Consider the following 26,257-nt stretch of genomic DNA (forward strand, 5'->3'; position numbering starts at 1 on the left):
TCTCCCTCAAGAAGAACAAAGATTGGTTTGATGAAAACAATCAAGAAATCCAGGAATTGTTGAGGAAGAAGAGAACTGCCCACCAAGCACATCTTGCACTGCCATCCTGTCCCGCAAGAAAAGCAGCCTTTCGTCTTGCATGCAGCAAACTCCAACAGAAACTCCGTGACATCCAGAACAAGTGGTGGACCGATTTAGCTGCAAAAACTCAACTTTGTGCAGATACAGGGGATCACAAAGGATTCTATGAGGCCCTGAAAACAGCATACGGACCTACATACCAAGTCCATAGCCCACTACTTAGTGCAGATGGTCAAACGCTTCTGACAGATAAAACCTCCATTCTGAATAGATGGTCTGAACACTTTCAAACTCTTTTCAGTACCAACCGTGTAGTCCAAGACTCAGCAATTCAGTCCATCACACAACAACCAGTGAAGTATGAATTGGATACTGCTCCCACTTTAGGAGAAACCCTCAAGGCCATACAGCAGGTGAAAATCGGCAAGGCAGCTGGGGTTGATGGAATCCCACCTGAAGTCTGGAAACATGGGGGCCTTGCACTCCATGCTAAATTTCATGAGCTTGTGGTGCGCTGTTGGGAACTAGGCGAACTACCTTCAGACCTTCGAGATGCAGTCATCATCACCTTGTATAAGAAGAAAGGTACTAAATCAGACTGCTCAAATTACCGTGGTATTACTCTGCTCTCCATTGCTGGCAAAATCTTAGCAAGAATACTCCTGAACAGACTAATACCCGCTATAGCAGAAGAAATTCTACCTGAAAGTCAGTGTGGCTTCAGAGCCAACAGGAGCACCACAGACATGATATTTGTTCTCAGACAACTGCAAGAGAAGTGTAGGGAACAGAACAAAGGTCTCTATGTAACCTTTGTCGACCTCACCAAGGCTTTCGATACTGTGAGCAGAAAAGGTCTTTGGCAGATTTTGGAACGTTTAGGTTGTCCCCCCAAGTTCCTTAAAATGATCATCTCACTTCATGAGGATCAGCACGGCCAAGTCAGATATGGCAACACACTTTCTGAGCCCTTTCTAATAAAGAATGGTGTGAAACAAGGCTGCGTTCTCGCTTCTACCCTATTCACAGTCTTTTTCAGTATGATGCTCCAAAGGGCCTCGGCAGACCTCGATGATCAGGACGGTATCTACATTCGATATCGTACTGATGGAAGCCTATTCAACCTAAGGCGACTGAAGGCCCATACTAAGTCCCTAAACCATCTTGTCCGGGAGCTGCTCTATGCTGATGACGCCGCCCTTGTTGCCCACACAGAAGCAGCTCTGCAGCGTTTAACATCCTGCTTTGCAGATGCTGCTGAGCTCTTTGGGCTGGAAGTCAGCTTAAAGAAGACAGAAGTTCTCCATCAGCCTGCACCTCAGGAAGTCCCCCACCATCCCCACATCACCATCGGCCAGTCAGAACTCAATTCAGTCCAACAGTTTAATTACCTAGGCAGCCTCATCTCCTCAGATGGTAAGATTGATGGGGAGATAGACAATAGGTTAGCGAAGGCATATAGTGCTTTTGGAAAACTCCATAAACGAGTATGGCGTAATAAACACTTGAAGAAAAGCACCAAGATCAGTGTTTACAGAGCCATAGTGCTGTCTACTCTTTTATATGGTTCCGAATCATGGGTCATCTACCGCCACCACCTGCGTCTCCTAGAACGCTTCCATCAACGCTGCCTCCGTACAATCCTTAACATCCATTGGTCAGACTATGTGACCAATACATCTGTTCTCGAACAGGCAGCAATTACGAGTATTGAGGCCATGTTACTGAGAACGCAACTGCGATGGGCAGGGCACGTCTCTAGGATGAAGGACCACCGCCTCCCTAAGATCCTGCTCTATGGTGAACTTGCCACTGGCTGCCGCAAGAGAGGAGCTCCAAAGAAAAGATACAAGGACTCCCTGAAGCAACAACTCAGCCTCGGGCATATTGATCACCATAACTGGTCCACTCTGGCCTCTAATCGGGAGGCCTGGAGACAGACCATTTATAACGCTGCTGATGCTTTTGAGAAAGCACGCAGGATCACTCTTGAGGAGAAAAGACAACGCAGAAAGAATCGAACCTTGCAGAATATACTATCTAAGGAGTCTTTCTGCTGTGTCTTTTGCAACCGGACATGCCTTTCTCGTATTGGCCTTTTTAGCCACCAACGCGCTTGCATGAAAAATGGGTAGAGCCCTTCCCAAATCTTCGTTCGCGAAGCCTAGCCATGATTGTTTAATAATCTATTGTATAGTTTACATGATGAGCTGTAGAAGTGTACTTGAAGCAACTGCATAAGCACTAAATAGCATTAGGACTAAAGGTTTTTTAACAAAATTACCAAATATGAGCTTTTGAATCAATTGAGTAATTATATTAAAAAAATATATAAAAGCCCAGTATACGTGTTGGCAATGGAAACCTCTTGAGGAAACATAAGTAAGTGAAAGAGGAAAACATTTAGCTACTTGAAATTTGAGAATCTAATCATAGCTATGTGTTTATTCTCTAGTCAGTGGAGAAATCAGCACCTGCAGAGTGTGATTCATTTAACTTCAGGCTATTATTTTACAATGGGTTGAATCCCTCCCTAAATGTATCTGTATTTTCGCATGGATTCTGAAGGAAGCACAGACAGTTAGTTAGATTAAAGGCCTACATTTTACATGAGTAAAGTTAGATAAGATGGATCCTGTGGTTATTAATGCCAGAGCTGACACACGTTGTCTCGTGAAAGTAAAAGGTATGGCATAAAATCTTGGACAGCTTTGAAGGTGTGATGAAGGTTTTTCTGTTAAATACTTTTTGACACACTGGTTAATCTTTACAAACATATAATGTAAGTAAAAATTATTTTTTTTTTTTAAACAAAGCAATTACAGGTGCCAGACAATATAGCGATCTCACAATGGTCAGTTTATGGCTGTTCAAAATAATTGCTACAAAATATATTCTTGTGCATTAGTACTTAAAACTGTATGAAGAGATTCCACTGGGAATATGAACTTCTATTCAGAATGTTCACATAAAAAACATTAGTCACTTGAAGTACCTTTGTGAGACTTTGAAAATGCTTGTGAAGTGATCAGTTTGTTGGGTCTGGCTCTTTTTCATTCACAAAATTAACACAGCTGGTAAAGCTGCATAGAAATACGGCAAATACTCATAAAATGCATATGTCGAAAGACTGACCCATTTGTTCTTCACAGTCTATCTCATGCTGGTTAACTGTAGTTTTAAGCAGTTACCTGAGGAACTTGAATTTTTATTGTCTGCTCTTGCAGAGGTAATGTGCCAGGAAACATAAGCAAGCAAAAACTCAGCAATTATCTGCATCCATCTAACTTTACACTCTGACTTCAAGAGTGACTGTGGGAAGATACCTAAAGGTGAATAATAACAGAGCAAACTTGTGTTGCTCCCTTCTCCCTAATACTTCCCCAGCCTCTGACCGGTGATTTCCTGAACCTAATCCGACTTGTTTGCATTGCAGCCCTCAATGGATCTCTCAAATGTTTGCCATCTTTCATTAAGACCACATAAATTTCTTGCATCAATAACATCTTTTGGCAAAGGTGTCTGTCTAAATATTTTGTCTGCTGTTCAAAAAAACCTTCTTCAGGTAGTTTTAGTTGCCAGTAGCTTAACTTACTGATTTCACTCTCTTACTTCCTGACAATTTTGAAAACGTCTGCTATGTCCCTCTTTGATTAGACCTAGCCTAGTCAAACATTCCTTTTGTAGATGTTTGTAAGGCATAAGACATAATTATTCATCATAAACCAACACTTGTTGTAGCTGTCTGTTTCTGGAATTTTTCCAATACAGAATTGCTGCTTTTGAAATGAAAGGTCCAGAACAGAATGTGCTATTCATGGATGGACAAAGGCTTTATGTAATATTTTATGTAAGATTTAGGTTATTGATTTGTATATTTAATGTAATATGCCCTAGTGTGCTGTTCTGTATTGCTTTCCTAATTAATTATTCACATTTTGATTTGTCTGTTTAACAGCTACCTAGTACTGAGCTAATGTTTTTATGTAGCTGCAGGGCTAATGAGTTGTTCCTGAGTAGAAATGGTCCGATTGGAGCCTATCATTTTTTGTGACACTGAGACTGTGTTTCCTATTGTGCATTGCTTGGCATTTTTATTTTATTACCCCTTTTTCCTGTAAGGTCTTTCTGTAGCTCCTTATTGTCTATTCACACCTCTACTTCAAAGAATGTCATATCATTTGCAGGTTTTCTCACCTTGCTATACACTCTCCTGTTCCAGTTTTTTTATTAATATTACAACACATGGATCACAGCACAAATCTATGCAGGATTATACCAATGATCATCTCCATACCATTTCCTATCTCTTAATCAGTTACTGACCTTTGCCAAGACATTTCCCTTTATCTCATATGAATGCTAAGTTTCTTTGAAAGTCCTTCTTGGTGAGGAACTTCTCAAAAAAAAAAATCTTAGAGATCCAGGTTGATTTAATCAACCATCTTATGTGTATCCTCATGCTGGTTAAACCATCTGAAAGCCTCCAACAGGTTTATAATGCAGGATTTGATTTTTTTGTTTTGTTTTGATCTGGGTTTTTTTGTTTGTTTTTGTTTGTTTGTTACAGAAGCCTGGCTGACTCTCCCCACTTGCGTTGTATTTGTCCATGTATCTCAAGTCCTGTTCATTGTAGTCTTTCCTTACTTACCTGTAACGGATGATATGCTTGCAAGCCAGTAGTTACACTGATCCCCTGACACCAATTTTAAAGGCTGGCATTATTTTTGTTGGTCTCTTATCTTCCTTCAGGCACTGAGTTAGTTTTAAATGAAGACTTAGTCACTGCTTTTAGTGTCCATCCTGGTTTCAGCTGGGACAGAGTTCATTTTCTTCTTAGTAGGTGGTACAGTGCTGTGTTTTGGATTTAGCACAAGAATAGTGTTGATAACAGTGATGTTTGGCTGTTGCTAAGTAATTTTTACCCTAAGTCGAGGACCTTTCAGTATCTCATGGTCTGCCAGTGAGGAGCTACACAAAATGCTTGGAGGGGACACAGCGGGGACAGCTGACAACTGACCAAAGGGATATTTCATAGCATATGGCATCACAGTCAGTGTATAAAGCTGGGGAAAGGAGGAGAAAGGAAGGGACATATGAAGAGGTGGTGTTTGTCTTCCCCAGTAAGTGTTACATGTGATGGAGCTCTGCTTTTGTGGAGATGGCTGAACACCTGCCTGTTGGTGGAAAGCAGTGAATTAATTCCTCTCAACCCATGAGATTTTTTCACTTTTACTTTTTCAGTTCTCTTACACTCATTTCACTGGTGGAGGAATGAGTGAGCGAGCAGCTGTGTGTTGCAGCTGTTTCATCCCAAAACTAATTTTCTTCTGAATACTCTTTGTTCCTGTTAACTTAGCACTCAATCTCTTAGCACGTAACCTCTTTTGCAGCTTTTTAATTAGAAAGTTTTTTCTTTCCTGTAATTCTCTTACTCCAAGGTTCTGTTTTATCTGCCTAAATAATGTCTGTTTCTCATTGTGTTCTTTCCCTCTTCTATATAAACTCCTTAAGACAGGATTCAAGAGTGAACAGAAAATACCTGACAAAGCTGAAAGATGTGATGATTAGTGACTTCTCTTCGTATTGTTATGAAAAATCCCTAGAGATCATAGATCTTACAGCAATAGATTCTAGATTTCACTCAGATTTCAACTCCAGAAATTTTCTGGGATGAACTGTTTAAACTGTCCTTGAAATCAGAACAAATACGGGTCATAGAAATGAAATGTTCATAAAGTACTGTGACGAGAGCTAACACAGTCATTAGAAATGCTTAAAACCAAGCTACAATTCTACTCTAGATTCAGTTTCAAAATATAGCTTTAAATTTGATTTGATTCAGTGTGGAAAAATCATTAAAAAAATTTAGTTTTTCTCTTGTCTTTTGATACTTGCATTACTGTACTTATGTGTCTTCAAGCTTTGCAAATGGATGTGGCAGAAATGGAAATTAGAGATCTATTTTAGCACTGCTTTGATCTGGAAGAACTGCATCTATATGCTTCAAAAAGCTGTGACAACAATCTGTCTAGAATAAGAAGAGGATTCATCCTTTCTACTTGAATCAATGTATTTTTAAGATGCTGAAAAATAAGTTCCGCTTCTGTCAAAATTTACCTGTCCCTTTGTTTACCCATGCTTTTTGAAAGCTCTGGTCATGTCACTCAATGTTCTGGTTGCCTAACTGCTGTTGTGTTGTTGTAATACTTGGAGTTTTCTTGCTGCCTTTTTTTATGCTTTTGTTTTGTTTTGTTTTCTCCCTGTTATGACCCACCCCAGAAAAAGGGGAGGGGGGTAACCCAGGTTCTTATCAATAATTCTCTTGGGGTGGATTAGAGTGAAACAACACTGAATAATCAGTATCTGAAAACATATATAGGTAGGGTTTATTTTAACAATTTTGTTTTAACAGGTATGTTAGCATTTTGGATGTTATCATATAACAATGTGACATAGAGATAACCTTTGGGGGGGGGTGGAAATGCATTTCTCTCTTTGGGAGAGAAAGACAGGATAAGGGTAAGGGAGAGTAAGGAAAAAGAAAACATAACAGTGGAACAATGTATATAATCACCGCCTACTGGATCCAACAATGGAACTTGGTAATCCTGAAAGCAATGGTCTTGATTCGCTGGTGGTGGGGTAAAAGAAACAACCCAAACCCCCAAAGAAGTCACCAGTTAATATATACCCCCCAGCATGCTTTTGCACCTCCCCCGAGGCGGGGAGTTGTTTTCATGGAATAGTGTCACTGGGCCGTGCCATGAACCCCCAATATTTTTCTCGCCTTTCATGATTGCCAATCATGATGGCAGAGTTCTTGTGAGGGGCATGGTAACAAAGCCCCCAGCATTTTGGCGCAGAGTTCATGTGGAGGGCATGGTAAACTCGGCTCTTCCTGCCTTTCAGGGCTTGACACCTTCCACAGTGGAGGGAGAGATGGGCCCAACTGCCCATCAGAGGTATAATGCAAAAGTCCTGCGAAAGCCTGCAAAAGTCTCCTAGAATGCATAAATCATTAACTGTTTCAGTCTCTGACACTCCCCCATGCATAGAGAAACTTATTGGTTTTTACCTGATGTCACATTCGTATCAGTGACTAGCATTTAGTGACTTTATTGACTACATCAAGCCAACTGTATTTCCACTAGCAGCTGACATTGGACAGGGAAAATAGTAACTCACGCAGAGAATTTTTTTATTACTTTCCTGTTTGCGTGAAAAAATTTCTCAAGGAAGGGAAAAAACAATTATATATATGACAGAATTTTTTTCCCCCTACTCTTCAGCAAAATTCAGAACCACACAAGTTAAGTCAGGAAGGAGGAAAAATAGTTTTTCTTATTGTCAGTCCAACTTTACTGGAAATAACAAAACCAAAAGGAGGTGGCTTGCTTTTTGAAACCTTTTCTCAACCAAAAGCATAATTAGTATGTCCAAGCTGATGGTGGTATGAAACATGCTTCATAGCATTTATGCTGATGTGTGGAACCTCTGTCATGGGAAGTCTGTAGGAACATATTAGATAACCATTTGTCTGAATTTAGAGGTTTGTAGTGCTGAAAGAGCTCTCAAGCTTTCTTCCACTGTAGAAATTTTTGTCTTATAGCTACTCTGGTCATGTTCTTCCCTACAGTAATGTGCAATTTTTTTTCCCCCTCAAAAGAATTCTGGCTATTAAGGCCCTTCCTCTCTCATCCACCCTCTCAATTTGCATTATTAGGTGCCTGTTTTGTTATAGGATAAAACAAGTTGGTTGATTAGTCAGAGGACTGTTATTATCAAAGAGATGAAAAAAAACCTTTTCATGAAACCTTGAACCATAAAGAACTGCAGTTATCTAATTTCTGTTCAAGTTTGTGCAACATACTTATGTTTATATCACTTCATACAGATGTTTGTGCTTGCACGTCTCTTAATTGTTTTTAAAAATGTATACGTTTTATTCTTTTGCCTTATGTTGCTGTGTGAATAATCATCAGCTCTGAACCTGGTATGCTTTTAGATTCTTTATTATATAACAGAACAAATTCAGATGTTACCATTTAAATAAATTGAGAGAGTAGTGCCTATATGCCACTGACCTTCTGTGATAGCTTTTTCTAAAAATAGCTTTAGAAAATTCAGTAAACACACTGACAATTTTGTTGAATTCAGTGCTATATTGTAGTCATGTGTCATCGTCATTCCCTCCCCCTCCATACTTTGGGGAAAGTTTGGTAAAAAAGCATGAAGAAAAGTACTATTAAAAGAGAGCATCTCCTAAGTTACAAAGAAAACAAAACACCACCCCGCCCCCCAAAAAAACCAAACCAAACAAAAAAAAACCCCAACCAACCAAACAAAAAAAAACAAAAACAAAAAAGAAACAACAAAGAGGGGAAAAAGAATCTTACCTCCTGATAGAAGTAGGAAATTGAATCTCAGAAGGGGGTGTAATTATGCTTTTGTTCCATCTCAGCCTACCTGTATTTGACTACAATAATTTGAACAAATGCTATTTGCACTGGTAGAGTAAAATTTGTTTCAAACTCATCCCTTAATTTCCTGAATGTTTTGTCTGTGCTCATTCTTAGCTCAAGCTAGAGCTCTGCTCTAGCTTGTTGAATATTAGTGGTTCCTAAAGAAGGCCCATTTTAGAAATGCTGAAGCAGTGCTCTTCAGGGAGAACTTTCTCTTCCTGTGGTTTTTTTCCCTCTGTTCCCTCATATCATGAGGCTGGAATTTGAAAGAGACCCAAGAGACCCATACCATCAGGATGGAGGCTTGGTAGTCCGCTGCACAGATAATAATTCTATTTCTTTTTGTGGGCATATAAGAATGCTTGTGTGGCATCAATTTTTCTTTTTCTTATCATGCATGCTTTGCTGTTTACTCTTAGAATTCTTTTATTATATCTTAATATCATGTCTTCAAAGGGAAAACCAAAATACATCAGGCACTCTGGCTTTTTTTTTCTGCAGCTGGCAGATAAGCAAGTGATGTAGGAGAGAACTTAAAAGTTTCAAAGTGCATTCTTGCTACACCTTGATAGAATTTACCAAAAGAATATCAGTGTGTTTTACCTTTTCTATCTTGACCATTTTTGACTGTAAGCACTTGAAAGCAGAGGAAGGTTCTCTACTGAAAATCTTATTCTTAGTTCCATTGGGATATTCAATCACTATGTAAATAAACTTCAAATTACTGCATTTCTCAAAATCTTCCCTATGCTGATTCCTTTCTACTCTCACAGTTTATGGATAGCCTAATTAGTATACTCAAGCATGAAGACAATATGAAGTCATTAAACAGCCCCATCTTTTAGTTGTTTCTCAGAGCCTACAGTATGTCCTGGACACAGCATAAATGTTACATTTCTTATTCTTCAGTAAGAAAAGGAAAACTAAATTAATTGGTTTTTAAGAGAAAAACCCCTTACAATAAAGAAAAGAAAAACAATAAATCCTTTTATATTCTACATGAGGTAGTTGGAATAGGATGGCAAGAGAGATTCCTGTTGTGACAGCTGGTAACATGCACAATGTGGACAAACTTTCAAGTACAATGTAAAAAAAAAGGTTTATTTCTAGTTTTCAATAATTTTCTGTTCTTAATTTTGTTAACAAGATACAAGGCTGAAAAATATAAACTGTAAGTATCATTAAATGAAAATTTAAAGAATTTGTTGAGAGTTGAAGGGGACCTCTAGAGGTCACGTGATCCAACTTCCTTGCTTGAAGCAGTCAACTAGAGCAGGCTTTTTACAGCCGTGTCTAATTGGGCCTTGAATATCTCCAACAACAGAGTCACCACGACCTCTCTGAATAATCCCTTCATGTGTTTTACTCTTTTTTGGTTGGAATTTCCTGGATTTCAGTTTGTGGCCACTGTTTCTTGTCCCTTCATTAGGGCATCACTGAGAAGAGACGGGTGATTTCCTGTTCACTCTGCCATCAGGTATTTATACACACTCATATGATCTCCTGGAGCCTTCTTTTACCCAACTTAAACCATCCCAACTTTCTCACTCTCTCCCTTTGTCAGGTGCCCTCCTATCTTTACCATATTTGTGGCCCATTAATGGACTTGCTCCCATATGTCCCTGTCGTTCTTGCACTGAGGAGCCTGGGCTGGAGACAGCACCCCAGGTATGGTCTCACCAGGGCACTGAGTAGAGGGGAAGGATCACCTCCCTTGACTGCTGGCAGGACTTTTCCTAATGTAGCCCACGAGGCTTTGGATGACTTTGGCATGAGGGCACATTGCTGACTCATGTTCAGCTTTGTTTTCACTGGGACCCCAGGTCCTTTTCTGCCAAGCTCAGTACCGGGTGATCAACCCCCAGGCTGTACTGGTGCATGGGGCTATTCCTCCCTAAGTGCAGGACTTTGCATCCTGTCCGGTCATCAAGGTCATTAATGAAGATTTCAAACTTTATTTGATCCCTGGCATACACTGCTAGGCACTGTCCTCCTGCTGGACTTCATGCTGCTTGGCATAGTCCTTTGAAACCGGCGGTTCGTGTGGTTTTCAGTGTACTGTGCTGTGCATTTACCTAGTCTATGTTTTATCAGTCTATGAGGATGTTATGGAAGACAGTGTGAAGCACCTTTCCAAAGTCAAGATAAAGCCCACCAACCTAGTCATCTCATCATCGAAGGCTATCTGGTTATTCAGGCATGTTTTCTTCTCCTTAAATCCATGCAGACTACTCTCTCACCTTCTTGTCCTTCGTATCACAGATTGGTTAGGGTGAGAAGGGACTGATGGAGTTGCTCCAGCAAGGTCAGTTCTTGGCATTTCCCTTTGCAGAATTGCATGAGGTTCCTGTCAGCATGTATCTCCAGCTTGTGGAGATCTCTTTGGATAGTAGCATAAGCTGCTGGTAAATCAGCCACTCCTCTCAATATTGTGCCATCAGGAAACTTGTGCCATCAGGAAACTTATTGTGCCATCAGGAAACTTGCTCAGCCCCATCATCCAGATGCTTAATAAAGATGTTGAACAGTATTGAAATCTCTATTGACCCCAGTGGTACACCACTAGTTATTGGGCTTCCAACTACACTTTGTACTGCTGATCACAACTCTCTGGGCCTGTCTGTTCAGACAGTTTTCAGTCTTACTGAAGTTCAGATAGACAATGTCCACTGCTCTCCTCAAATCTACCAAGCTCATCGTAGAGATTATCAAGTTGGTCAAGTGTGGCTTTCTCTTGGTGAGTGTTACTGACTGCTACCTCTATGTGTTAAGAAATGGCTTCAAGGGCATATTGCTTCATGAGATGAGGCTAACCTGGATCCTTCTTTTGCTTTTGTTGAAGACAGGAGAGACATTTGCTTTCATCCTTGGGAACCTCTCTTGATCGCTGTGACTTTTTAAAGATAATTGAGTTTTCAAAAGGCATCTATTCTTTATCTTATTCTTGTAGTTAGTAACAGGGTTTTAATCAAAGTATTGATCATTATTTCTGCAGTGGTAATTGTATCGTATGTACAAAGAAGAATTAATAAAATGGCAAGAAAGGAAAGTTAGATTGGTGCAGTCTTATCTCCAAAGTAAGGTATGTAATGTAGGGAGTGTAATTTCAGTCTGTAACCTATCATCACAGTAAGTATGTTTGCAATTTTAGCCTAGAATATGAAGCCTTCTGTAAAATTTAGTGTGATAAATTTAAGCTTATGTATATGGCCGTTATATAGGTTTGGTGATGATCTGTGGTATAACTTATGATATATTTTCACTTGATAGCTTTGGTTTTAACAGGGAACTTGAATTATAGCTTTGTTGCTTTTTGTGCGATTTGGTGATATCTCTTGTAGTATATTTGTAAGTGTTGGTGGACTGTTATCTAAAGAGAATGTCCACCCATGTAGAGTTGCAAGCCAAATTTCTTTATCATCTCTGTAAGCAGATCCAACTCTGAATAAAATAGTTTTCATTCTCACCTCTGTGTATTCTTCTGGTTTTGCCCTTTGAAGGTAGCGGTAATGCCGGTTAGTGAGAGATGGAACCCTGTGGTGACATTTCTTGAGTGACTAGAAAGGGGGTGTTTGTTTGAGATTACCCTTCAGCATTAGTATTTTTTTGCTTTGCAGAATTTGCTTTCAGTTAGTTATAGGATTTTAACTGAAAACAGATCTCTGTAAAAACAAACAATAGATTTCAAACTTCATAGAATTTGTGAAATCATTATTCTCACAAGCTTAAACCAAGGAAGACTTTTTACTTGAGAATAGTATTGGAAAGGTACTCTAAAATATTTTGGTCCTCTAAATGGTTCTTAATTTCTGTGACTATTCCTAGGTCTAGGTCATCTTCTGCACATACCATACTCCCATTTGTCATTCTTACAGTTTTCCAGAATGTCCTTTAGATTTCCACAAGTTTGAAAAATGTGGTCTGCATAATGTTATTCTAAAGATGAAATTAGCATTGTTTTATATTTTTCTCTTTACAGTATAGACTTCCAAAAGAACAATCCAATACACAAATTAACTGAAGAAGAACTTTTGGCTTTTACTTCAGTAAGTAACTTATCTGGACTTCATAGTAAACATGTTTTCACTTAATATTTAAGTACCAAGCAGTAATCTGTCACAGTAACGAGGAACCTGTTTGTAAACCATATCTGTGTTAGTACTCGGGTGTTTCCTTAACTTTTTCTTATTTGAAGAAATTAAAGTGATGCTGAAATTCTGTCTGATTTTCAACCATCATCATGAGGAAGAATTTGACATTTAAAAATGTTAATTTCACCTGAAAACACATACAAAACATTTTTTAATGCGTTTGTTTGGTTTTTATTAGCTATATGAATTATAGCAAATTCGGCAAACTCTTCCTGTGATGCTGTGAAAGTGCTGCTCTTTGAACAGTGTTTAAGTGGAGTTCAAAAGGATTTTGAGCTTTATTCTATCAGATTTATTCAGTCTGTATCAGATATTCTGCTTAGACATGTTTATACCCAGTTCAGTGGCTGATTTGCTGCAGAATAATTCTGTAATTTCCAAATGAAGCTTTGAAAATTCTCAGTATTTTTTCAATGTAATTTTTTTTTACTTAAGACAAAACACAATTTGCTTCCTTCTTGATCTTTTCTGCTTTTATGTGGTTTTCAACATTATTTTTGATGGGAGGGTGGAGGAGGAAAGCCTTGTGATTATGTTACCTTTTTTACTTACTTTCCACAATGTTAGACTTAACTTTGGATACAATAAAAGAGGGCTTGCTCTCCTACCCAAGCCTTGTAGTCTGAGACTTTATTGCTGTAGTAGTGTCATCTGAAAAAGTAAATTATTGGATCTTAGCAAAAATCCCCTTGATTTCAACTGAGCTAGAATCTTATCACTGGCAGTTGTAGTTATGTGAAAGGACTATGGACAGTAATCCAAGGTTAACTGTGTTAATGTTTGGTTGGGATTTTTTTTGTAAAAGGAAGTTCAGTCTGTTAGAAAGAAAATCCTAATCTTATTAGATAAATATGTTTGTTTAGATCCTTATGCTAATACAGTACATCTAAAATATGCATGAGGGAACTGAGTGAATTGTTGTAAAACAGTTTGGGTTTTGTTTGTTTTCTGTTTGTTGCTACAGTGATAGTAGTGCTTTCTCATTATATAATTTCTAAAGTACTTTGTTTTGAACTACACTTTTGTTCTGTGTCGTTTTCTGAAAAGGTAGGAATAGAGAGCAGGAAAAAATTGAAATGCAGAAAAAATGAGAGTTTCCACTCTCATTTCATATTGTAGTAATTGAAGTACCCAATAAGAATATTAAAGAATGATGACCATCGAAGGAGAAAAAAAAATTACAGAAACAATCAGTATGTACAAGGTCAGGAAATGTACACATAGAAAAGCCCATAGGAATTAAAAAACCCACCAAACTGGTGAACTGAGTACTGCAATTTTTTTTTAAAAAATGGTGAAATTATTACATTGCCATTTTTCCCCCAAAATACTGATAGTACAAACATACAAAGTTAAAGACGTGGATATAATTTCATTAAAACAAACCCTACCATTTTTGTTGTTAAAATCATGTTAAAGCATTATATAAAATTATAAATATATGGTTTTCTGTGAAAACTCAGAACCTTACTTCTCAGGTATAATTTCCAAATTCCCTGCACTGTTTTTGTGTACTTCTTGCTTCAGTCTTCACACTACCTGCTATTGTTCACATAATTTTTGGGTGGAAAAGCAACCATCATATACCTGAATCTTGAAATAACTTCTCCATATGTTCTGTCATTTTAATATGAAATGGAGTGATATTGTGATAATAGAACAAGACAGATCCTACTCTTGTAGTGGTGGACTTTCCAGAATAATGAAACTAGCAATGGGGTTTAGCTGTTTTAACACTTGAGTTTTCAAACATTGAAATGTTCTTCAGGTTTTACAGCAGAGTAGAAAAAGTCGAGGTAGCTCATACTCTAGGAAAGAAAGATAATCAGCTTTTCTGTCATCTTTTTATCTGGCATTGCTTGACAGATAGTATTACCTGTTATCTGAGATGTAAATTGGTTGGGTGAATTCTTTATCATGATGAGAAAATTAAACTGCATTTTTCTGCCACCTAGTGGCTGATCTCTCAAAATTCACAGGACAGCTGATTAACTTGCTTTTTAATTTTTTATTGCAGTGACTGTGGGGAGCTTATGTTTTCATTTATTTATTTATCTTTTAATAGAGCTTCTAAGTCAGCTACAGCTTGCTTCACTCTAGTAAGATCAGAAGCCACTCTAGTAAGATCAGCAGGTTAGATCTCCAGAGAAACAGCTGAAAGAAACAGAGCTCCCCTATCGCTCTGTGCTCAGAATAGCAAAACCAGAAGGGTCTATGGCAATAAACAAAGAGGAATGTAGATCTTATTGGCAATGCAAAATTCAGTGGACAGCAATGAGATAAAGTAGCTGGTAGTCTAAAAATGAGAGTAAATAGTAAATTTCAATATCAGAATAGTGTTCTTTTAAACTTTTGCTTAATGTTTCCAAGTTAACTGGATGTAGGGACACAAATTAATCTTACCATTATTTTCTCTTTTGATCTTGACCTATGATCTAAGGCACAAGAAGAACAAGTTTGAATTGTAACAATACCATCCCAAATCTTTCCTGGAAGCTGAAAGCAGGAACTAGACATTAGCTTATATAAGTAATTTTCATTATATGTATCTTGTGGCATTTGGATCTGAGCCTAAAATTGTGAATAGTCACTGCAGAATTTCGTCATGAAATCTCTGAGCTCTTTTGTGTCTTAGATCTGGGTCACTGAGGCATATCCATCCACTGTGCTCCCTGGAAGTAGGAATGTTCTGTGTCAATGTTAACACAGCCTTGGTTCTTATGGTGTCTGCCAGCTGAGTAAAAAAAGTGGCACAGTAACTGTTACAATTTATACTAAAGGTATTTACCAAAGTAGGACAATGAGCACCATATCAATGCTGCTCTAGTAATTTCTTTAGCATCATTTAAACTGCTCTGTTGTGTGTGTGAGCAGGCATCTTCTCAGCCTACATGTGGATTCCTAAATCTGCAGGCTGGTTAGATGGTTGTCATGCATTCATCTGATATCTGCTGAAATTTGTTTCCTCAAAAAAGGAAGGCATTTCAAGATATCTTAGGAAACTTGAGAAATTATAAGGCATTTTAATTGCTCAGTGAATTATCAAGAGATCTTCTTGCTTTGGATATTGCAAAATAAATGCACGTGACGTTCAATTTCTCTTGAGCAAAGAGAATTAAGATATATGTAGTATGAGAGGGAAAGGATGATCAAATTGATCTCAAGTAGATGATGTGGTCCTGCCTCATATTAGGTGTAGTTTGGAAAACAAAAACAGGCATTCTAAACTCCCTTTTAGATCTGTAGAAGTTGAAAATTACTAGATCTTTAACATATATATGTTTAACAACAGAGCTTACAATACTAAAAATAGCACTATTAAGTCACTGCAGTCAATGCAAAAGGATTGCTGCTTTTCATTTACTTAAATCACTTGGGAGAAGTTCCCATTGTCCTGCAAGTACTAGCTTTTGTAACTAAGAATTACTTTCAGTGTTGCTAATTTTTGAAGCTGTCAAGCTGTATGTGGTGTGACTGGCTGGGATAACACCTCTTGGATTTAATTTGGACTTAAATCTTGAGTTGTTCTCATCAAATCTCTTAGCCCATCATCAGCATAATATTTCAACTTTTAAGATGTTAATCTGTAAGTGAAATTAGATGTACTTGTTTTTTTTTCCTCTTATATTTTAATTGTCGATTTAATATCTTTACATGAGAAGTAACATAGCTTGGGCTCTACATTATAGCCTAAGAAGTGTAAGAATAAACACAAAAATAAAACATTTGATTTTAAAGGGGATTAAATATTACTTTTCTCACACCTAACAGTTTAGGGAAACAGTTAAAATTTTTAAAAATTTTATCTTTTATGGTAAGGACTTGGTCTCCTGAGAAAGCAAAGATCTTATTGAGAATTCAAATATCACAAAAGCTTTGGAGACACAGGTATGCAGTTGATATTTGGGGAATGTTCTGAAATAGCTAACTGAATATTGCATTTAAAAGCCATTTTTAAGAGAGGGAAAGAGGGACTGTAAACCAGTAGTGAGATCAGTGCTTCTCTGGTAGAACTACTGATTTCTTCCTTATAATAAACTTTTTCCCTAGAGCTTTCTGTATAGGAAGTAGGAAGTAGATAATGTAAGAAACCAAAGAACTAGCACAGTGCTGCTTTTACATTGAGGTTTTGTAGCTTAGTTTACTCCCAGGTTCCTGAGTTAGTTTTGCAATGCTTAAATATGCTTCCTTATCCATCTTTAATTTCAGTGGATTTTTTTTTCATGTAAAAATACAAATGTGAAGTTCTGCTATGTTTAATTTTGGGCAGCAGTTTTTCCCTAGAAGTTCACAAGTACATCACTGAGCTGTATAGCAATGGCCAAAATACTTTTTTTAGAAAAAAATCCTTTTCAGAAATGAGCAAAAGGAAGGTCTTAAAATCACTTTTATTAAATATTTGCTGTGTACATTATTTTGAATAGGTCATGCAGTTAAGACAGTATACCAAAGAGGAGACTAAATGAGCAACAGTGTTATATAGATGTACATGATATTAAAAAAATAAATAAATTACATTTAAAGCTTTATAAATGGTGTTTGTGATGTCAACATAAGCTTTAGAACAGGAACCTACAAAGTATTTTTGAAATGTGAGAAAAAATTTCAGGAACACATGAAAGCTCTGTGTAACAACTGGTAACTATTACTTTATGTTTTAATTTATATTATGCAGTTTTTGGAGGGAAATAGGGAAAATATTAAGTACTGGATGGTGTTGGATTATTCTCTTACAAAAGAGAAAAATGTTTTCTTTTTAAAACAAAACACCAATAGGATTAAACTCTGCAATGCAAGTTCTTACTGCTTCATAGCTTATATTTTACATACTGTGGAGATAATCCAATGTTTCATAGTCTAATATGACACTCCAACAAGTATCCAGGATTAAGGAGCTGCAGCTGGTCCTTAAAATTACCCATTCCATCTGTTGAAGCCCTTGCATAATCCAGGAGAAATGGACTTTGTGATGAGCACCTAGCCCAGCGTAGAAGAATATTACTTTTTCTCCCTTATTAGTGTGTTATGGTCAAGGGACATTGAGTGGTAGCAACAGTATTAACCTGTGGGGGACTGAGAAAGTAAGCAGAACCTGTGAAAGAGAAGCCTTGCTTTGTGCATTCGCATATCCTTTGGAATCCACAGAAGATGAGAAAGGAAAGAAAAGCAACCATGGAAAATTTAGTTGCTTTGGTTTGTTATACTCCTGAGACTTCTATCGTTTATGGAGGGTAGAACAGTTGGTTTCTTTATTAAGTGATGAAAGCGGGAAAAGGAAACTCTGGCAATTCTTTTATCTGTGGACACTTTGAACAGGTGAGGATATCTTTCTTAAAGAGAAAAAAACCAGTTGTAATAGTTCTTTTGCTTGGAGTACAAAACTTAAAAACTATTCACCATCTTCAGACAAAAATACTCTACCATTCTGAAATGTTTCGAGTAATGGTGTGAAGGATACCAAGGTCTGATTGAGGACTTGTATAATGTGGAAGGATTGTGCAGAATCCAAGGAATACTGTGTATTCCAAAGATAGACCAGATGGGAATGTTTTTCCACTGTGTAGAGCTACCAATTCCACAAGAAACTGTTTTTACTAAGGAATTTGAGAATGGTTGGACAGATTTTTTTCCAGAGGTGGGCATTTATTGAGTGTAATAGAAACTGATGTTGTATGGTACCTTTTAAAATCACAGTGAAGAATTATAGTGCACATTTTATTGAGTGTATGTGTATGAATATGCATATATGAATACTTTTTCTTCTTTTCAATGTAGAAGGGGGGCTTTGGGAGGAGGGAGTGGAAGGTGGAAATGGGAATGCTTTGTTTTTCTCATCTTTTCTATGGCATTTGTGATATTAATGTGGAACTAGGGAGCAATTAAATCACGGCATATGATATTTTTAATGTTAAGCCTTCCTATCAAAATCTCTATAAAACTAACATGCCAATTTGGTTTCTAAAGAGAAGTTGTTTATATAACTTAAATAAAAGCAGTGCATTTTTCTCTGCTGAGAAAATGGCTGAAGTTTTTTTATGTTTTATAAGCAGCAAGAGTATTGAAAAGCTCATTAAGAGTGCCATGTGTCTCTACTGCTGTAACTTTAGTGGCTTTATAAAAAGTTTCTTTCACTTCTTTTTCTAAGCTGTATTGCCCATTTTGAATAGACTCTGTTGGTTACAAGATTATAACACTGCAAAGGCTTTCTCTCAGCAAAGCCCTGCTAGTACTACTGAGACTTTTTTTAAAGTAAATGAATTAAAACCTATTATATTCTTTTTTTTCCTTTCATTTATTTTTCTGTTCTAAGCACTTTTATTCAAAAGTCTGAATCATTTTGCAGGAATGTCAGGATCTGAACACTTGCTAATTTAACGCATGGATGCCTTCCGGCCCATCTCACAGTATTGGGAAGTCACATTGAGTATAGCAAAAGAGAAGCTGCTTGTTTCTGCTGCATGTTCAAAGACTCAACTAGATTTCTTGGAAGCTTGTTCACAAAGTGTCTGGTACATACCTTTGGGATGTTTTGTGGATAGGAAACTAGCCTAGTGTTGTCAGTCACGTTTGCTGCTGTTGTATTGTATGCATTTAGGTGTTTTGGGTAAAGTAACTGGGTGCTGTAGTACATGTGTTGCAGGGTAGGGGGGAAGCTTGCATTCCATTCCAAAACTGGGATTAAGTAACGGTCTGTTTGAAGTTGGTTTATTTTACAAAGTATCAGATTTCAACATAATTGACACTTTTATCCCTTTCAACTTTGTTCTCCTCTGTGGTCTAAATTCTTCCCTCAGTCCCTGGGATCCACAGCTCTGCTTGCATCACGTCTTGCAAGAGATGATTCCTGATTTATTGTGTGCCTTTCTGAGCAAGAAATTTGGGATAGCCTTTCCTTTCTAGAATATCGTGCTCTTTTGTGTAATCTGTACAGAATTACTCGAGCAATAAATTTTAGTGTTCTCACTGAAACTGCAGTGGTAAAAGAACATGAAAATCATGTTTAAATATTAATAGATTATTTGCTTGTCTAAGGGTTTGAGAAGTTAAGCAGGCAAATTTGATGACAGTTAGTAACATTTTTTCCCACAGCAGCCTTTCTTCTCTCCCTCCTCCTTCTTCTTTATCTATCAGCAGCTCACTTATTTTTTCTAGCAGCCTCTCTGACAGCCAGTTGACATGTCACAGACTTCCCTTCCCCCTCTTATGTCCTTCATCAGTTATAACTATTATAATTTACTTAAGCAAGAAAGATTTCACTGCAGAAAGAAAATTAAATTAAACTCCCTTTCAACAAAATGCTGTCTGAGGTATCATCTGAAGGAAATAGGACATTCTCACTCTTCTGTATGGTGCTTAATAATCTCTTTTTAACAGTGTTCTGCTGATCAGATCAATTCATGTGTTATCAGTACTAGCAGTAACTTTTTTTAGTGACATATTCTACTGATCTGCCTGTTGGGCTGGAAAGAGCACAGCTGAAGTAAACAAGGAGTAAATACAAGTTTCCCTTTTTTTCAAAGTAAATACCATCTGAAAAAATGAAGACAGTTGAATTCTTGTTTGCTACTGTCTAAGCAATTAAGTTTAATTTTCTATGATCATATCGTGTCTATATTTTTGACTGGAAGTAGAACATTTTGCATATCAGTACACCAAACATTCTTTCTGCTCTATGTTAACGATGAAATATTGAAGAAGGAACAGATTTTTTTTACTTAATGCACAATTTAGGACAGGTTTGATTAGAATGTTATAGTCTTTGATTGGAGTCATGAAGTGTGTATTTTTTCTTCTCCCCAAGGTGTCTGAAATGTGTAAATCTGATACTCAATGATTCATTTATCATCAGTAAAATGTCACTGTTTTGTTTTTTGTTTTCTTTTTAAAGAAAAACAGATGCAGTCAATTCTAGCTATTCTTCTTCTAGCCACTTTGGGAAAAAATATATGAACTCCATAAGCAATAAATCTATTTTACCCTGCTCCTGCTTGAATTTCTTTTTCTATTCCCCAAAAATTAAGGATGAAAAACTGAAATGTCTCCAGTGATTTTTCCTTTCTTTAGTTTTTTTTTTTCTTTTGATCTTTTTACTTTTGAAGTTTTAGGTAGCCAGGCTTCTGGAAGGGATTTCTAATTGGTATTTTCTTTGGTACATTTGTTGATGGTCAGTTTAAGATTTTCAAGTGCAAAAAGTGTTTAATCAAGTTCTAAGTCTATAAACCATGGGCTTTTGAAAGGGGAAGGACTTGGAGTACCTATTTTTGAGAAATTTTCCTAAAAAACACTTACAACTTAGATTCAGTGAAACATCTGTTTACTTGCTTAGCGGTCCTTCTTTGAGTAAACCCCATTATGTTCAACAGTGATTTTGGGTGTGGTTTTGTGCCATGTACTGCCCTTGTATAAGGAGTTAGTTGGCTTCAGTATATTGTGGAAAAACACGGTGCCGTCTACGTTATAGAAGGACAAGGATTAAGCAACTCTAATTCTGGTATTTCCACAGTGTTTCTTTTTTTGTCTTTTATCAAAAGCTGCACATTTAAATAGTAAAGTGGAATTTTCAAGTGCTGTTGACTGGAAATTAAGAAGGAAAGATTAAATTAATTTGTGAAACATTTAAATGCATCTGCATGGAGGATGTATGCACATTTATTATACATGTATCTACAGAATGCTCGAATTCGAGTACTCATCATGTTTTAAACAGTACATTATGACTGAAGGGGGGGAAGCATGTGTTCTTGCCAGCAGGACCCCATTGTGCAGCTGTTTGTGTTTTTTTTCTTCCACAAATACATTTTTATTGGTATAATTTACATGCTGACAAAGGAAAGTGTTATTTTTAATATATAATTGTAACATGAAATATGCAAGAAAACTTCATATGGTAGCTCACATGAAGTGTTTGTGACCCTTATGAAAAGTAATTTCCAGTTGTGCAAATGCACAAATAACAAAGGTTCATATTCTGTTCATGAAGGTTAGCTCATTGCATCAGGAAATCGAGCCAATGCCAGCTCATTTAGTGGACTGTTCATGTAATGTGTATCATAAATGAGTCTCATGATTACTGTGAGAAAAGTCAGACTTTTTTTTCTGTGTTTAATTTATATGCTTAGCATATATGATAATATGGTATGGCATAAATACATCTGACATGTTTGGATTGGCTGCATTAATCATAGCAAGTAGAGCTGCTAGTTATGAAGACTATTCAAATAAATGCCAATAAAATCTTTAAAAGCATCATACTCTACTTGTTTCAATTTGCAAAAATGTTTTAAAATATTTACACTATTTAATGTTTTTCTAGCTGGGAAGCTGAGATGTGAGGCCTTTTCTGAACTGAAATAAAAATCATGACACTAGGTATTAGTTGGTATATTTTGACATATTTGAGATTTTACTGCCTTGTCTATATTATTCTTAAGCATGTCTTGCATTAATTAAATTGGAGCTCAGGCTTTTTTTCTTGAAAGACTTTATGTCTTCTGTCAGATAGATTTTTCTTCAGTACATTTGTCAGAATATGTTGGCCAACACATTCTACAATGAATTCTGTCTAGTCTAGACAAAAGATGAGAGAGAAAATGTTTTACAGATTTCTATAAATAGACGGGGAAAGATTTTTCTGCACTGTAAAATGAAATGTAAATGCAAATATAAAATGTAATGAAATGTAAAATTCCAACATTTGGAGAGGAAAAGCATATGCATTACATTCCCTCAAATTAGTATTGTACCTGGTTTGGGGTTTTATCATTGGCTAAAACTGAGATGTTTTCTTTGCTTTTTATTTTAATACATGTCAGTGAAACCCTTACAGTTTTTAGGATAAAGGAAGGAAATATGCTTAGAAAACTGTCTGTATTTTGAGCAGCTTTCATGGTCTGAAGCTGTTAATAGCTTAGTAGTAAGAGTCAAAAAGCAAGCAGGTCATTTAGTTGTTGGAATAAGGCCATATTTCTCATCTTACAGCTTACTGTGCAAGAAGTTCAGTGTGTATCTTTTATGTGTCTGTTATCTCTTCCTTATCTATAGAAGGCAAATGTTTATTTCTGTTTGTTGTATCTCTAACAGAGCTGGGAAAATGTAAGGCATGATGAGTACATAACTAAAAAGATTTCCTCCTTTGTTTGTCAAAATAAAATGTCTTGTAGCTTCTTCAGACTAGATATAAGGTGGACATTTTTTATGAAGACAGTGGTAAAACACTGGAACAAGTTACGTAGAGGTGTGGTAGATGCCCCATCCCTGGAAACATTCAAGGTTAAATTGAATGGGGCTCTGAGCAACCCAATCTAGTTGAAGATGTCCCTGGTCATTGCAGGGGGATTGGACTAATGGTTTTTAAAGATTGCTTCCAACCGAAACCATTTATGATTCTTCATCCAATTTTCATAGTGCTTTTAATAACTGCTGTTGTTTCTGTGCTGGTCAGATACAGCTGGTCAGATACTAGACTGTTGTGTTTGGATCTTAATCCATTACAGCTCATGCATCTAACTTCTTTTAAGCCAAAGCACATCCCAAACATTGTCTTGGTTTCTAATAAATGTATTCAGATTATAGCTTCTCTCTACACAACTCTGTCAGCTTTAGGCACGTTACTCACTTCTTCCCACCAAGACAGGATTTTCTTTCATGCTCCCTAGCAGTCTCTCGCTCTTTCCCCCCCCCCAAATATTAGTCACTTGTGCCTATGTCAGCTTCCCTTTCTTTTTGTTTACTCACTCATGCCATATTCCCCTCAGCCCTCCTTTGTCAGCTCTCACTTCTTGTTTATCTGACTTTCACTCTTGCTCTCATCTTCCGTAATTCCTTTCTTTCTCATGTATCACTGAATATTTTTATTCCATTCCTTTTGCGGTGTTAGTTGCTTCTTAAGGAGTTAGTCTTCTTTCAGGACCATTGCGTCCTCAGTCTCTGAAAGGAAGGTAGCAGCTTTGCTTTGCTTCTGGAAACTAAACTTTTGTACATAAGGTTTAAAGCCAGGCTGCTGGTGACCTCTGGCAGCTTGATCCTATTGCTTATGAGAGCAGTAGCTCTTTAAAAAGACAAAATATTTCTACTGGTGAAGTCAGGTAGGAACTGAATGAATCAGAAATGAAGTAGCCTCTAATGGACATTGAGACTTGTTAATATGCACTTTCTTGGGAAACTGCTGAGGCTATCCTAGAAGTCTCACTGAAATTGTCATCTCGAGTCATCTCCTAGCCCCTTGGCCCAGCAAACAGTAATTGAGTCATGTCTCTTGCATTCAACATGTTATGCTTATTTGTGAACACCAAGTATCCCAGTATGTAGACTGCTGAACCATAGAGACTGTTGTAGGCAGAATTCCTGTGGTGGATGCTGGCATTCAAAACAGGGGAAAACCAGGTAGACACACGCTCCCTGTAGAGTCCAGTCTGCCACTGTGTGGATTTTCCCTCACTGTGCCTCCCTGTTCTTCTACGGGCAGCTGTTCTTACGGACTGAGGGTTGTCAAGGTGTTTTATAGAAATTCTATAATTTGTTCTGACATATATAATGAATTCAATGGCAACCTTACTATAAATCACTGGTCTAGGCGTGTCATTACTCCTGGTATTTTTTGGTTTTCCTGTTACAGAAAAATATGCTAGCTGATTTTGACTAGTTAGCAGAATGGGTTCACAAATTACATATTTTCATTTTATAATGTAAAAAATGTATGCAACTGTTATTCTTCTTGTGCCCTTGACTAACGTTAAACTTTTGAAATTATGAAAACATTTAGATTGATTCTTTTCAAGAAGATGATTTTGTGCCTTATACTGAGGGTGTGAAGGGAGCTTTTAAGGCTCCATTGTTTTGTATAATTTTTGTGGTTGTGCTCCAAATCTGTCTGGGAACGAGTACTTTTGCTACCCTACATTCTCTTCCTGCAAAAGATACTCAGTTAAGATATTTTAAGAGTAATTATTGTAAATGGATATTTGTCCTGAAGTTATCATTGCAGAAGTTGTTAAAAGTTTCAGTTATGGTACAGATCTGTGTGGTGTGAGATAACAACAGTATATAGAGTAGTGTTCTTCCAGAGGCTGTCGATAGACCAAATGAACAGGAGGCATCACTGACAGTAAAAAACTGTGGTGGTAAGCTCATAGATGTGAGTAGGCACACAGAACAGACTAATCCTACCACCCTGGGTCAGTTGCGTAAGGGTGCAGGATCTGTCAGGCCTAAAGGATTTTTCCAATGATCTGGAGTTCTGCAAGCATTGAGTTTGCCCGGAGGAGTTCAAACAAGCAAAGAAGCAGAAAAAAAGAAATGAGAACCTTAATGTGTAGTTTTATCTAGATTTTGCTGAGTAAGAAGTACTATTTAAAAAAGGAGAAAAGAGTTGACCAGGCTAAAGAAAGTATTGACAAATCATGGTTCTTGTCTATAGCCACGGGCAGCAGAAATGGAAAGATTAAAAGTCATACTGTCTCCCTGAAGAACTGTATGTTCCAAAAATGCTCCTTGTGAGAGGAGAGGCAACGCTGAAGATGTGGTGGAGCAAGAAGGACAGAGAATTTAAGAGCCTACTTGGTAGTTTCCAAGGGAATATCTAGTGGGGAGTAGGACATGTTTCTTCTCCCACATGGCCAATTCTAACAAGTTAGAAAATATCCTCCATTGACACAATTTTTCTAACTTTCAGCCTTTCTTCAGTCATTTGCTTTGCTTGTCTTGAGGCCTTAGACAGCATGTACCATTGCATATAGTCCTGAAATTATCTATTTTTAAAATATGATATCTAGCCATTCTCAAACAAAATTCACTGGTTTACTACCTGTGCAAAGAGAAAAAAAAAAGAAAAGTGGTTTTCTGGTTTTCAGGATATAACCTAAAGAGCACATGATGTGTTCAGAACCTTGGCACAGATGGTGAAATTCCTGAGGCTGAGCAGTTAAAATGAGAAATTTGCTGTTTTGTAATAACTAGGGAAATCCTTATCATTGCTACCAAAGAGTTAAAGTCTAGTCTTTTGTATCCAAAACCATGATTTATTGCTGTTGAGATTGGGCCTTAGGAAATAAATGCAGTACTGTGATGTGGTGTGGAAGTCTGTACTTATGCTGTTTCAGGAGCAAGTCCAAACCACAGACCTGAAAAAGACAATGCTACTACAGTCAGATCTGGCTAAAGTTGTTTTCAGCATAACACAGAATAAGTGATATGTTTGGCGCAACAGAGCAAGTGTCAGTAATATGGCTGGACTCCATTCTAAGTGAAAAGAGGAGCCATGTCTTATGTGGTTTACCCTTCACTAGTCACTGGAAGTTGATTCCTTTAAATAAAACAGTATCTTCTTTCTTCATGACGTTTCCTTTTTTTCTCTAGTTTCTCTCTTTTTGTAAAAAAAAAAAATTGAGAATCTCCAAGGAAAGCTTACTTCTGAACTTAAATAGTCTCTCAAAATGAAAAGAAGAAAACAAACCTAAGAAGCAGCTTAAGCAACAGCATAAAAAAATTATTCTTCTTTTAACTCTTACAAGAGGATACAATATGGTTACCACTTAGTATCATTAAGCTCTTAGAAACTTGCTA

At 37.2% G+C, this 26,257-nt stretch overlaps 1 protein-coding gene across 1 annotated transcript in view; it reads left to right on the plus strand.

Annotated features, from left to right (window-relative positions):
* Window positions 1-26,257, plus strand: part of TTC27 (tetratricopeptide repeat domain 27) — a 132,329-nt gene that overhangs the window by 37,734 nt on the left and 68,338 nt on the right. The window contains exon 9 of the mRNA XM_027682098.1: window positions 12,526-12,592. Coding sequence (XP_027537899.1) covers window positions 12,526-12,592 — 67 coding nt within the window. The remainder of the gene's footprint in view (window positions 1-12,525; window positions 12,593-26,257) is intronic.

This window comes from Neopelma chrysocephalum, unplaced genomic scaffold, assembly GCF_003984885.1.
Source record: "Neopelma chrysocephalum unplaced genomic scaffold, ASM398488v2 Primary Assembly neopelma1_61c, whole genome shotgun sequence".
NCBI lineage: Eukaryota > Metazoa > Chordata > Aves > Passeriformes > Pipridae > Neopelma > Neopelma chrysocephalum.